Below are 12458 nucleotides of genomic sequence, written 5' to 3'. Positions count from 1 at the left end.
ACCGCAGAGCAGCCAGTGTCAACGCACACTATTGATGATGTCCTTAGGAGTCTGGACAGTATGGACCGGCGCCTCTCTGCCACACGTAAGTGGATTAGTTTGGATTCCCGCCCTCCCACCTGTAAGAAATAAAAATCCTCATAGTCATGAGGTTCCTTTTTTTACTGTTCAGTGAACAGCATCCAGAGAAGAATGTCCACCAACGAGGGACGCATGATGCGTTTTGGCAGGCGTCTGGACAATGTGGAGAGGCGCCTCCGAGAAGTAGAGGAGACACGAGTGCCTGCCAGGCTTCCAGACCCTCTTCCTGAAATATAAAGTTTCTCTCATTTAATAAAAAAAACAGGTTTATGTGGTTTAACAGTAAAGTTTATTGTGTTCATTGTTGGTCAAAACAAGGTGCTGTGATGCATTTTTAATTTTAATTTCCAGTTAACTTTTCAGTAATAAGATAAATTTGTTTCCCACCACAAACACAAAACGATCAGCCACCAAATGATTGGAGCATGCAACACATATGACAGAAGGCCAAAGATAGCGTGCTGTTCTGACATGTCAATGAAACACTAGAGAGTCAGTCTAGCTCTGGCACGGCCAACACAGGCACGTTTGGCTACACCCAAACGCGGTGCAATGTTCTCTGTGGCAGTATCCTGCAAGGCCTTTGCCTTTGGAGATTTCGCCCTCTGTTGATTGACCAGAATTTCACCAAGAGTTTGCAGTGTCAGGACAGCAGACTGCATGACCTGAAGGTTATCATCCCACGCCCGCCTAAAGTATATGCTCTCCTGACGTGTTGCCTCAATAAAATCATTTTGAATTTTTTTTTCCTCATCATGCCACCTTACGCTTTCCTCCCTGTCAATGCGCCATTCAGCAATTTGGGCCTTATGCTCCTCCCCTGACTGACTGATCATCTTATCAGCGACTGCAAACAATCCCGCATTTCTCCGTCTTCTGCTCTTTATACGTTCAAGGCGTGACCCTGGGGAAGCCTCAGCCATGGATGTTGATGTGGAATCTGAAGGAGACACAAAGAAAACAGTCATTGTCAGCTCAGAACAGTGCATCACCATGGACCAAGGGTCTGGACCACTGTTGTTCGGTACATTGGTAGGGAAACAAGAACCATCGAGCACAAATTGATTCTAGAAGCAAACAGTGGCAAAATAATCTCATCTGTTAAAATCTCAGCACAGGAAGAAAAACCCACAGTGGGAGAATGTTGCACTTCAGTCATGACACTCATTCCCTGAACAAAACACTCATAACCCACCACACGCGTGCTCTGTTTTCCGATAAGGAGCAGAGTAAGCACCATGTGAATATGAAATGCTCCTTTGTTGCCTGTTTTCAGAAAATCACTTATTCCGTTATAAAAATTTGAAAAAGACAATACCGAGCATCATTCTATCCTTCTGTAAAATGAGGATTAATAAAACAACAGATTTATGAATGTGACTTTCGTCACTGAGATGTCACAAGCTTCCATGTGTCCAAACTCACCCTTTCCGCCACCTTGCTGCAATGAGCTTGAGTCGCCGTCACTCTGTGGTTCCTCCTGAGCATCAGGACACGGTTCCTCCGCCTCTGAAGAGAGTGCATAGCAACATGATTGAACATGAGCGATGTTAGAGAGACATGTGTAAACCTATGTTGCTCATGGATCATAATGGTCTGCAACATTTAACCATTGATGTTTTCCAGGGCTGACAATTAGCAACATGTGAATATTGCTTAAAATAAGACAACTGTCTGGGCACACTGATTAGAAAGTGTTTGGCTTGCTGGGAGATCCAGTGTTCCGTTTAATCAAACCACCCAACTGAACACATGGGTCTTGGGTGGCCATGGGGTGGTGATAATTATAAGGAAAATCAAAGAGTCCAGCAGCACCTTTAAGACAAAACAAAATTAAAGTGGCATAAGCTCTCGAGAATCCAGTTCTCCTCGTCAGAGGCATGTTGCAGAAACATGCATCTGACGAAGAGCACTGTGATTTTCGAAAGCTCATGCTACAGTTAAGTTGGTTTGTCTTAAAGGTGCTGCTGGACTCTTTTTGATTTTGCTACTACGGAGTAACACGGCTAACTCCTCTGGAATTATAAAGAAAGTTATATTGGAACCCCTTGTCCAGTTTCATCAAAGACTTCTTCCTGCATCTGAGTTGGTGACAGGTTCCAAATTTTGGTACTCACCACAGTCAGCAAGGCCATCCACTGTGACATCTAGGTCATTCTCTGGTGCCGCCTGTGCCAACCCCACACCGCCATCTGAGGAAAGTTGAAACAAGGGACAAATATCCTCAGTAGTGAGATCCTGCTGTGTCCCCCCCAATAAAAATGCTTTTTTCAGCCTTACTCACCTCTGGGGGAGGGGGTGGAACTTCTAACCTGCTCACGATCAATGGTTATCAGATCGTGCGAGAAAAGCTCCTCTGACCCGTCATAGCAGGGCACCGTGGGGAGAACATGCTGTGCCACAGACTCGACACAGAGGCTCCTTGCAACACGCCTCGGTTTGACGCTTGCATCCCCCCGCAGAATGCTGTTCAGCTCCCTGTAATATGGGCAGGTTATGGGAGCATTTCCTGAGATACCGTTATGTGCCACCACCTTCTTATATTCTAGCCTCATTGTTTTCGTCTTGGATCTGCATTCTGTCGCCGACCTCTTATGTCCCCGGGAGGCCATCTGAACGGCGATGCGCTCAAAGTAGTCTATATTTCTATGACTTTTCTTCAGTGCATCCTGTATTTTCTCCTCTCCCCAGAACGAGAGAAGGTCCAGGATTTCCCTCTCCCTCCATGCCACCCCTCTTGAAACCTGTGGCCGGAGCTCAGTCATTTGAACTGTTGATCACCAGAAGCTTCTGATTCTCGGCGTTTTCCCGCTTGATTGTAATTCTCTGATAGCAGAGCATGCGCGCTCCAGGCTCAAAGTCTGAGTTCCTGCATCGTGCATTGGATCACGGGAGATGATGGTGAAATTTACGCGGGAATTAACGGATCCGAAAGTGGTCGGGGCATGCGCTAGAAAGATGTTTTTATATCTTCCTTTAGAGCCTTTTTATGTGTTCGCTAGAACGGCTTGTTGGCATATTGATAATGACATTGGGAACGTCAGATTCCAGAATGCAATGACCAAAAAATATATCTTCTGATTAAGGTGGATGATCGCCTGTGATGGGGGAGGCGTCACCCACAGCGGACACCTGTTTCCACACTACATGAAACTGGTTCCGTGAGGGGCAGTCAACATCCTTGTCCATCCCATGCATCATTCTCCCCGGCTTTCATCTGGGGATCCACTCTTGCAACATGACGGGGCAGTCGAGCCGAAAGCTGACATGACAGCTTGCACCGAAAAATGTCACTAAGCGGTCCGTTCTAATTCCGGGCAGGTGCATGGAGGTTGACTGAGTCAAGGTGTCGGCATACCGATGAATTGCCCTTCTTTTTTTTCCCCTTTGAGTGCGTGGGCGGGGCCGCGGAGATGAGGGGTGCGTACTGATTGGGTGATGCTTTGGGGGGTGGGAGATTTAATGAGCTCATAGCGCGATGAAATCGCGGTGGTCTGCTGCGACGCCGTAGCGACACCATAACGATTTTTTTTAAAAAACGTGTGAACAGAGGAATGAGTAGCGCGGCGGCAGCGAAAAACTAGCGCTAAAACAAGGTAGTGTGGAATCGACCTTGGATTACCTCTGGGGCCTGTTTCCAAGGACATTCTTCCTATGGTCGGACTTGCTTCAGAAGCGCGTTTGGCGAGGGGCACAGCACACCGAGAAGGTTGACGGGATCAGGCAGCAGCTGGCACGGGCCATGGCTCATTACATCACTGCGGCTGGCGGCCTGCTTATTATGCACCCGGACATTTCCTTTCACCTGGGAGCGTTGTACCGCCCAGACAGGGTTCACTTGTCCAGTTGGGGACAGGACATTTGGCTGCAGGACCTGAGGGATGGCTTGCTGGAATGGTTGGGGCTGTAGGAGCGTTGGTGGGAGCCTCTCCGTGTCTCTGGTGGTGGTGGGTCATTGGATCAGATCTCTTTGGGGGGAACCAGGGCTGCGTGCCCCAGTTCCCTGGAAGGGGATTCCCATAAGGAATCTTGGAGTAAGTGATGGAGGTGCATGCCCAGCTCAGGGGCTGCCAGGGCATACTCACTTCCTGGTGGCAGGGGAATCATTCAGGGGTGTACACCCACATGATCTCCCCCTTTAATGCCACTCCTTGGTTCCCCCCCTCAGCTGGGGTCTGAAGTAGGAAGGGTCATCGGCTGGCCGGCAAGTCAGCCGATGCTTTTGGGGGATCCAATCCATATGGCTGCCATGCTCCTACTTGCTGTTTTTTCCAGTAAAGTTGTGGCCTTCTTTCCTACAGCTGGTGTGTGGTCTGAGTTTGTCGCCTTGCCTCCTCCTCCCTTCCCGCCTTCAGCAGTAGGCTGCAATAATTTAAATGTTTCCTAATTTCTTCTTCTCATTTGTAATACTTTCAGCCCGCAAATACTTAGCCCCCTAATGTGATCTGTGAACTAAAGGGGATGATGTACTATGGAGGTATAATTTTATTTGTTTGTTATGTGTGTTTTTACTTTATTTATGGCGTACTTTTCTCCTCAAAGGAGACTCAAAGCTGCTTACCTTGTTCTCCTCTCCTTCATTTTATTATCACAAGAGCCCTGTGAGGTATGTTAGGCTGAGACTGTATGACTGGCCCAAAATCACCCAGCAAGTTTCCATGATAGAGCAGGAATTCAAAGCTGGGTAGTAGTAGTCTGGTACTCTAACTGCTATACCAAATTGTATCTGATCAGGTTACAGCAGAAATTCATGTTAAAATGGCAGTATTTTTTTCAGAGGTTTGATTCTAACCAGTTCTTTCCATTGGTGAAAATAGGAAGAGGGAGTCCCATTTGACCATCAAACAAGCTATGCTGCGAACCATGGGATCTGCATAGACAGAATCCATGTAGGACAGGGGCTGTCATAAAGAAGAGAACCAGGAAAGATTGAGCAGAAAGCTGGTGGGATCCACCCCATTGTATTGATATGAATTGGTGCTACCAACTGGTAACCATAACTGCCAGCCTGGTGCAGAGCTTAGAGCATCATACTACAGCTTGGGAGACCCAGATTCAAATCTCTACTCTGCCATAAAGTTTACTGAGGGCCAAGCTACAAGTGATGAATAACACTTGAACAGCAAGTGTATTTCTCCCTGTTCACTTGCCCTCCACTTGTGCTCCTCTCAATCCACTTGCCGTTCAAGTGTCATTCGTCACTTGTAGCTTGGCCCTGAGTGATCTTGGGCTGGTCACTTGATTTCAGCCTCACCTATCTCCCAGCATTGTTCTGGCAACAAAATGGGAAGGCTCATCTTGACTTCCTCAGAGGAAGGGATAACAAAATCTAATAAATAAATTGTCTGACATGCATGGTCACATGCTAGTACTCTGTACAGGTGAATCCTATGGGACTCTTCTCATAAAAGAAAAGGCAGATGTCTGAATTGGCATATAGATCATTAACTTAATACACATGATACATGTATGGCTATTTTTGTTTGTTTTGTTTATTTACGTTACTTATAGTCCACCTTTCTCACTGAGGTTCAAGGTAGATTACACCGTGCAAGTCAATATGATGAACAGCTGAGATATCCAATAAACAATGCAATAGATTTTGGACTGCAGAAATTTGAAAACAAGCAGAAATCTGATATAGAGCTGAAACTATGCTGAAACAAATCATAAACATTTAAACATGATGTTAAATGATACAGAAATTACCGAATAGTAGCATACAGCCAGTACACAGTAGTATAATCTAGTAGTATAGTGTAAATAGATAATAAAATAAAGTCATCGTTAGGGCTGTCTAAATAGCTGCCTTCTAAGTTGTGTGGAAGAACTTGTAGTACTTAGCTAGCAAAGACGATTCAGTCTCTTAAGCATTCCATAGGCAAGGCTACTGCCAAATAACTCCCCCCACTCCCACCCAAGTCAATAGAATATCATAATTAGATCCACATTTTTCACTGAATCCCTGATCCCGTTGAAGTTGAAAGCAAATTTAAACTCAGTGGAACAAGGTTATTGGTTTTGTCTCTTTGTTAATATAAATTCAAACATTAAAGAGTGATAAGTAGCAAGTATAACAATGCTATCCTAAGCAGAGTAACACCTTTCTAAGTCTATTGAAGTCCCTGGGTTTAGACAGATGTAACTGTGCTTAGGACCTCATTGTAAGATCAGTTTTCCAGATGTTCCTCCTCCTTTAAATATAACTATTCCAACTGTTCAGCCAAAACCAACAGATCATCTCTAATGAAATCTTACCATAGCTGCTTCATTCCCGTCTTTTAATTTTCTTCTATAATTATATTACTTATGTAAAGCCTCTTATATATTTTCCCCTCTTATTTTCATTTTTTAAGATGGGTCAAGGTGTTTGCTCAGACATGTACATACATGTGCTGTTTAACACATTTTTAAAAAATTAATGGCATGTGTTCATATTATGGCAGTTATGCCTGCAGCATGTTGTAATAAAATGCATCTGTAGCTGGGCCAGGGTGATTTTTTTTTAATTTAAAATTGTTGTGAGAAAGAAATTTGTTTCCCTGAAGCATTTTTGCTGAAGCAGCAGAAACAAAGGGCATTCCATTCTCATTGCAATCCTGTGGCCTGCTTCTGGTGCTCAGCAGACTCACCACAAGAAGAGCTGAAATAAAACGACACATTTTCATTTTAGTTGCTCTTTCTTTTTTCATCCTGACAGAAATATTCATTCATATTTATTTATGCCTGCACCGTAACTTGAGGCATCATCTTTATTACATCTTCACATTGGCTACATTTCATCTGTCCGGCTGAACTAAGGAGGCCAGGCCACTGCTTGGCATACCCAGAAACTTTGGTAGCCAGGCAAGGGACAGATTGGATGTAATACTATTGAATTTCCACAGCAATGGCTGATGCGTTGATGTCACGTCTGGGTTTTTACCCAAATGTGACGTCAAGATGATGTGTGACATCATTTCCACTTCCCACTGTTCTTCCACTGGCCCCGATACAAAGGCAGGTGGAAGGGCCCAGCCAGTGGAAGATCACCTGCCTGAAACGGACACATGGCATGCTTGGGCTAAGGTTGCCAGCTTCCAGGTAGTGGCCAGAGATCTCCTGGAATTACAACTGATTTCCAGGCCACAGAGATCAGTTTACCTGGAGAAAATGACTGCTTTTGGGGGGTGGACTCTATGGACTTATGTCATGCCAAGGTCCTTTCCCTTCCCAAACCCCACTTTCTCCAGGTTTCACTGCCCAGATCTCCAGGAATTTCCCAACTTGGAGCTGGCAACCCTAGCTCAGTAGACTCATGTGACTTCAAAGATTCACAAAGAGCTTGTGTAGAATAATAACCGGAAGAATGTGCTATGATCTGGAAATCCCAGATATTCACTGAGAATCCCAGATATTCACTGGGAATCATCAAGTCACAAGGACAAGCAGGATGAATGTGGAAGGCCCACAAACCAGAACACCTGTAGGATCCAATACAATGGGACACCATTCAATATGTCACCCAGGGTTGCCAGCTCTCACCTGGGAAATTCCTGGAGGTTTGGTGCATGGTGCCTGGGATGGGTGGAGTTTGTGGAGAGGAGAGACCTTGGCAATGGCTCACCCTACAGGAGCCATTTTCTCTAAAGGAACTGGTCTCTATGGCCTGGAGGTGAGTTGTAATTCCAGGAGATTTCCAGCCATCACCTGGAAGTTAAGAACACAAAACTCCTGCAGTAAGAATTAAGGTATTTAAAGTGCACCGTGCAAATAAGCAATTTCAATGTATGATGTAAACACTACTTACAATTCAATCCAGTACAAGATAAACAATGCAATAAATCTTACATAAAGTGCAAATGCAAGATGCATATACAATTCTTATGAAGTGCAACCATACAATGAAAAGTTCCTTCCACAATATTGCAATTCCAAAATATATATGAAGTACACTTAAGAAAAGAGAGTAGGGAGTGTCCTTCCACTACCCTACTGGGGTGTGGCACAGTCCTCAGAGCCTCTGCAGGATGGTTTTTAATCCTCTGATCTTCTCAATAAGAATTGATGAGGCAACGCTGTAGAGGAGGGCCACCAACGTAGGTGTAGACAGGGTCCAATAGCTGCTGAGAACCACTCAACAGGTGCTAGCAATTCTCCTGTTTCGCAGGGCTTTATCAAGAGGGTTCAAATTCAGCCAATTTGCCCTAAAATATACAATCCTCTTAGGTATTATAATTATCATACTGCCAGTTAATGCTCTGATATTAAATACTCACACGTCTGGCCTTCCAGTGTATTCCTGTCTCCACAATCAACATCCACAATGGGTTCCCAGACACAACATCGGTAGATTGATGTACTGCATTGGACCCTACCATAATAAGCAAATGAGACACATCACTAATGCAAGGAGGAATTAAAGATGAATAGGCCTCTTTCACGGCTTTCTTTCATAGCAAGAGGACCCACTCACACCCCAGCTAAAAAGCCTGGGAGTCCATACAGTAACCAGGCAGCAATTGGCATTTTACCCACATCTGTATACTGCAGTATATCAATACATATTTTGCAGTACACCATGGTGTACAGCAACAAGGACTACAATATAAGCAGATGCATCCTATATAATAACTCCTCATAATAATTAAGCTGCATTCCAACATCACAAGCTATAATTCAATTTTACTTTGCTGCAATGAGTACAAACATTTATTACTTGTGCCTCCACATGCATCATGGACTGTACACCTGTGGCCTACCAGCTTCAGCTCTCTTTAAAAGTATTGGGTTAGATCCAGTGACAAGTTCTCTGCTAACAAATAGGGGGGCATTTTTTTCCAGTTCTCCCTTTCCGTGGCAGACCCCCATTCACCTCTCAAGCTGTTGCTTAAGATATCCTGTCTCACAGGAGCTGAAGTGGGATGAAGGAGACAAAATTATGTTGTGCTGATGGAAACAGCCAGGTCTCCATCCTTACCCTCCCGGTAGGAGGGGGGACCCAGCACTCACTTTTTTGTCACTTTGCATGAGCGCATGGGAAGTGATGCCATCACACAGGCCTGGGAGCATGCACACGCTTCACAGTGGGCCAATTGGGACCCCAAACATCATTCCCTGGAGTGATGTCATTGCACCACCCCTGGACTTATGGACCTTGCAGATTTTTTTATATAAGAAAAAGTACCTCTTTCACTGCTCCCACAAAACAATTCTTAAAGTCAAAGGACACACAATGTTTTAATGGGACAGCATCAGACAATAGCTGAGATTTTCTGCTCTGATAGTGGTACTATCTCCCCTGGAGTCCCCATGGGCATTTCTCTGTGGATTATTTTAATTCTGGCCATTTCTTCTCCCTAAGTACTTCAGCTGTATGCAATAAAAGTTTTTACATGCTTGCATACTAAAAAGACAAATATATCCAAATGAAACAGTATTTTGTCTATGGAGGCAGCAGTCCCATTCCATTCTCACCCAGACCCAAAGTGGGAAGGCCTTGATAAGCAACCACATGATCGAATCATGGCAAAAGAAAGCCACTCTCATTTCCTATTTATAGTTATTTTCCATTAGGCCTTTTTCCAGTTTGATGACAGTGATTTCAGCAATAACTGGGTCAAATCACTGAAATGCTGGGAGAAGGGAAGACCTGGTCCCATTTTTAGAGTGAACGCACTTATTGTCTTGCATTGACTGAAGAGTGGTAGATTGCCACCCAGGGTATGTAGGAAATCACAAAGAGAGCATTCAGCATAACGCACTGTTGTTTCATTAGAGCGGTTTCATGAGGATGAGCTTATATACCACAAAGGGTGTCATTTTCAAGCATCACTTCTTGCACATCCATCAAACCAGCCTCCACAAGGAAAGGTGAAAGGACCAGTCATGTTCAGTTACTGTTTCCATAGAGACACAGAAATTAAGCAACGGAAAAGACCTTCAACATCATATAGCCCTTCCACCTTCCTGTGCAGTTCTTTGCGTCATACCATGCTGACTGTGAAATTTCATCTTTCTATGGTTACGCTTACAGCTGTCTTTGCGTTCACAGCTGAAGGTCTGCAGCCTTGCTTCCCTATCAAGAATGTTCTGTCATTTGTTTTCATCAAGTGAATCATGGCTACTGACGTTAGCAAGTTGGTGTTCAAATGCAAGAAGACAGCGTTCAATCTGTTTGGTAGCACTTAAAGACCCCTCTCTCATTTTTCTTGTTAAAAGAAAGATCATAGTATACAAATTACAAGCGTTTCAATAGAGTTCTCTATTAGACCTTGGCATTTTGTCATCAGAACGTTATACGCAAACCACAGCCACGAGACTGCAACAAGCATTAAAGAGATTTATGTATTTATACTCAATTATTTTCAGACATACGTTCAAAAATCAGAAAGTACCACCTGCTTTAGATTCCGACTGCTCCGTTCTAACCAGCATAAGGACATTTGTCTTCTGTTAATTAACCAGGAAGAGCTGCATCGAGAGCCAATGTTGTGTCCTTGTTTCATCGTTGATGTTTAGAAGTTTGTTTATTGTTGGGCAGACTATACCCTTCAATACAGAAATAAAGAGCAGAGTTAGAAGGAGGGAAAGATGGAGGAAACAGCAGAGCAGGAGTTGTTAGAAGAACAGAAGAACAGAAACTTGTGGTAAGAATCCCGCCTTGCATTGTCTCCCCACCTGCACCAAGATACACCACACAGAGACAGGGAAAATCTTTGCAGGATCTCCTTTAGGACTCATCAGAATACAGGGTCCAAAATTCACCAGTAACACAGGTCAGAGGAGAGGATCTGTAGTCGGCATCAAGTGAAGGTTAATTCAACAGGCAAAGATGTCTAAAGTCCAGGAACAGGTTTATAGAAGAAAAGGGTACCCCAGGTGCAGTGTTTAAAGGTAGCAAACGGGTGGGCCTTAGCCCAATGGTAAAGTGCATGCTTTGTGGATTCCCATGTTCAATCATCTAGTGATTCAGTTATCTAGCTCCCTGGTGGAATCATGATCTCCAGTTAAAGAGTATCAGGTAGCAAGTGTCAGGAAATAGATGCCTGAGACCTTGGAGAGCCAATGCGAATCAGAGTAGATAATGCCAAGCGAGATGGATCAATGGTGTGACTCAGTAAAAGTCAACTTCATATAGTTTGGTGTAGTGGTTAAGAGTGCGGGACTCTAATCTGGAGAACCGGGTTTGATTCCTCACTCCTCCACTTGAAGCCAGCTGTGTAACCTTGGGCTAGTCACAGTTCTCTGGAGCTCTCTCAGCCTCACCCACCTGACAGGGTGTTTTGTTGTGGGGATAATGGTAACATGCTTTATAAACTGCTCTGAGTGGGTGTTAAGTCATCCTGAAGGGCAGTATATAAATTGAATATTATTATTATTATTATATTTATTTTATTACACATACCCCAACTTCCTGAAGGGATCTCCAACTGAGACAGCCTACAAAGCCTCAATAAACACCTCAACAAAATGGCAATGTATCAAAGACTGCAGATAATTCCAGTAGGAGCAACAGAGAGGCATGGAGTTTATCTACATTCAGACAGCAGCCATCAACCAAAGTCGCTACTACCATCTCTGTCCCATAGTCCAGCCTGAAGCCAGGCTGAAAAGGGGCCAGAGTACCAGCGATATCCAAGAAAACCTGGAGTTGGTCTGCTACTGCTCTCTTAGTCACTTTGCCCAAAAAGGGCAGATAAGAAATTGGGCAAAAATTGACCACATCATTTCGCTGTAGGGATTTTTTTTTAGTAGTGGACAGATAACCATCTCTTTGCATTGCTGAGGGAAGGTACGCTGAATTAGTGATGGATTTGTGACAAGCACCAAGGGCTTGTTGATGTGGTCTTTACATGATTTTAGCAGACGGGATAGGGAATGATCCAGGGCACAAGTAGTGGCCTTCACAGATCCCAGGAGGATCCTGTCAACATCTACCGCAGAAACTGAGGGCCAAGCTACAAGTGACAAATGACACTTGAACAGCAAGTGTATTTCTCCCTGTTCACTTGCCGTCCACTCAATCCACTTGCCGTTCAAGTGTCATTCGTTACTTGTAGCTTGGCCCTGAGACAAAATGGTCTAAGTGATGTATTAGGCATTTCTTTAGAATTTTGCTGGGTAGAAGAAGTATGTTGCATAAATTTGTCAATCATAAAGAACCTCCAAGAACTAGTTAGCTGGAAAAGGCCAAAGGCAAAATCTGCCAGAAGTTGCACCTATGTAAATTTAATTGAAATAAACACACTCTCTCTGGTGACAACTGATGGCATTTGAAATGTTAAAAGGATACAGAAATTTCACTGCAAAGAAGCATGGGAACATACCAGTTGGGTCCAATCCAGGAGGCCAGGAAAGCACTGGAATGGATATAAAAATAATATATATGGCATCAG

At 44.1% G+C, this 12458-nt stretch overlaps 1 protein-coding gene across 1 annotated transcript; it reads right to left on the bottom strand.

Moving 5' to 3' along the window:
* Positions 1-508: 508 nt before the first annotated feature.
* On the bottom strand, positions 509-3145 carry LOC129324797 (myb/SANT-like DNA-binding domain-containing protein 7). Its single transcript, XM_054972195.1, has 4 exons — positions 2366-3145; positions 2199-2273; positions 1507-1590; positions 509-1021 (listed from the first exon to the last, which is right to left on the bottom strand). The coding sequence occupies exons 1-4, from the start codon at positions 2844-2846 to the stop codon at positions 567-569; spliced, it is 1095 nt and encodes a 364-aa protein (XP_054828170.1). The 5' UTR covers positions 2847-3145; the 3' UTR covers positions 509-566.
* Positions 3146-12458: the final 9313 nt, after the last annotated feature.

The sequence above is a fragment of the Eublepharis macularius genome, chromosome 2 (genome assembly GCF_028583425.1).
Source record: "Eublepharis macularius isolate TG4126 chromosome 2, MPM_Emac_v1.0, whole genome shotgun sequence".
In the NCBI taxonomy this organism is placed as follows: Eukaryota; Metazoa; Chordata; class Lepidosauria; order Squamata; family Eublepharidae; genus Eublepharis; species Eublepharis macularius.
This window is presented reverse-complemented; position numbering and strand designations above follow the sequence as displayed.

Coding starts and splice junctions, on each gene's coding strand:
- LOC129324797 (XM_054972195.1), bottom strand. CDS start 2,846: ATGACTGAGCTCCGGCCACAGGTTTCAAGAGGGGTGGCATGGAGGGAG. Junction 2,274..2,365: donor TTCCACCCCCTCCCCCAGAG/GTGAGTAAGGCT, acceptor AACTTTCCTCAG/ATGGCGGTGTGGGGTTGGCA. Junction 1,022..1,506: donor GCAGCAAGGTGGCGGAAAGG/GTGAGTTTGGAC, acceptor TGTCTCCTTCAG/ATTCCACATCAACATCCATG.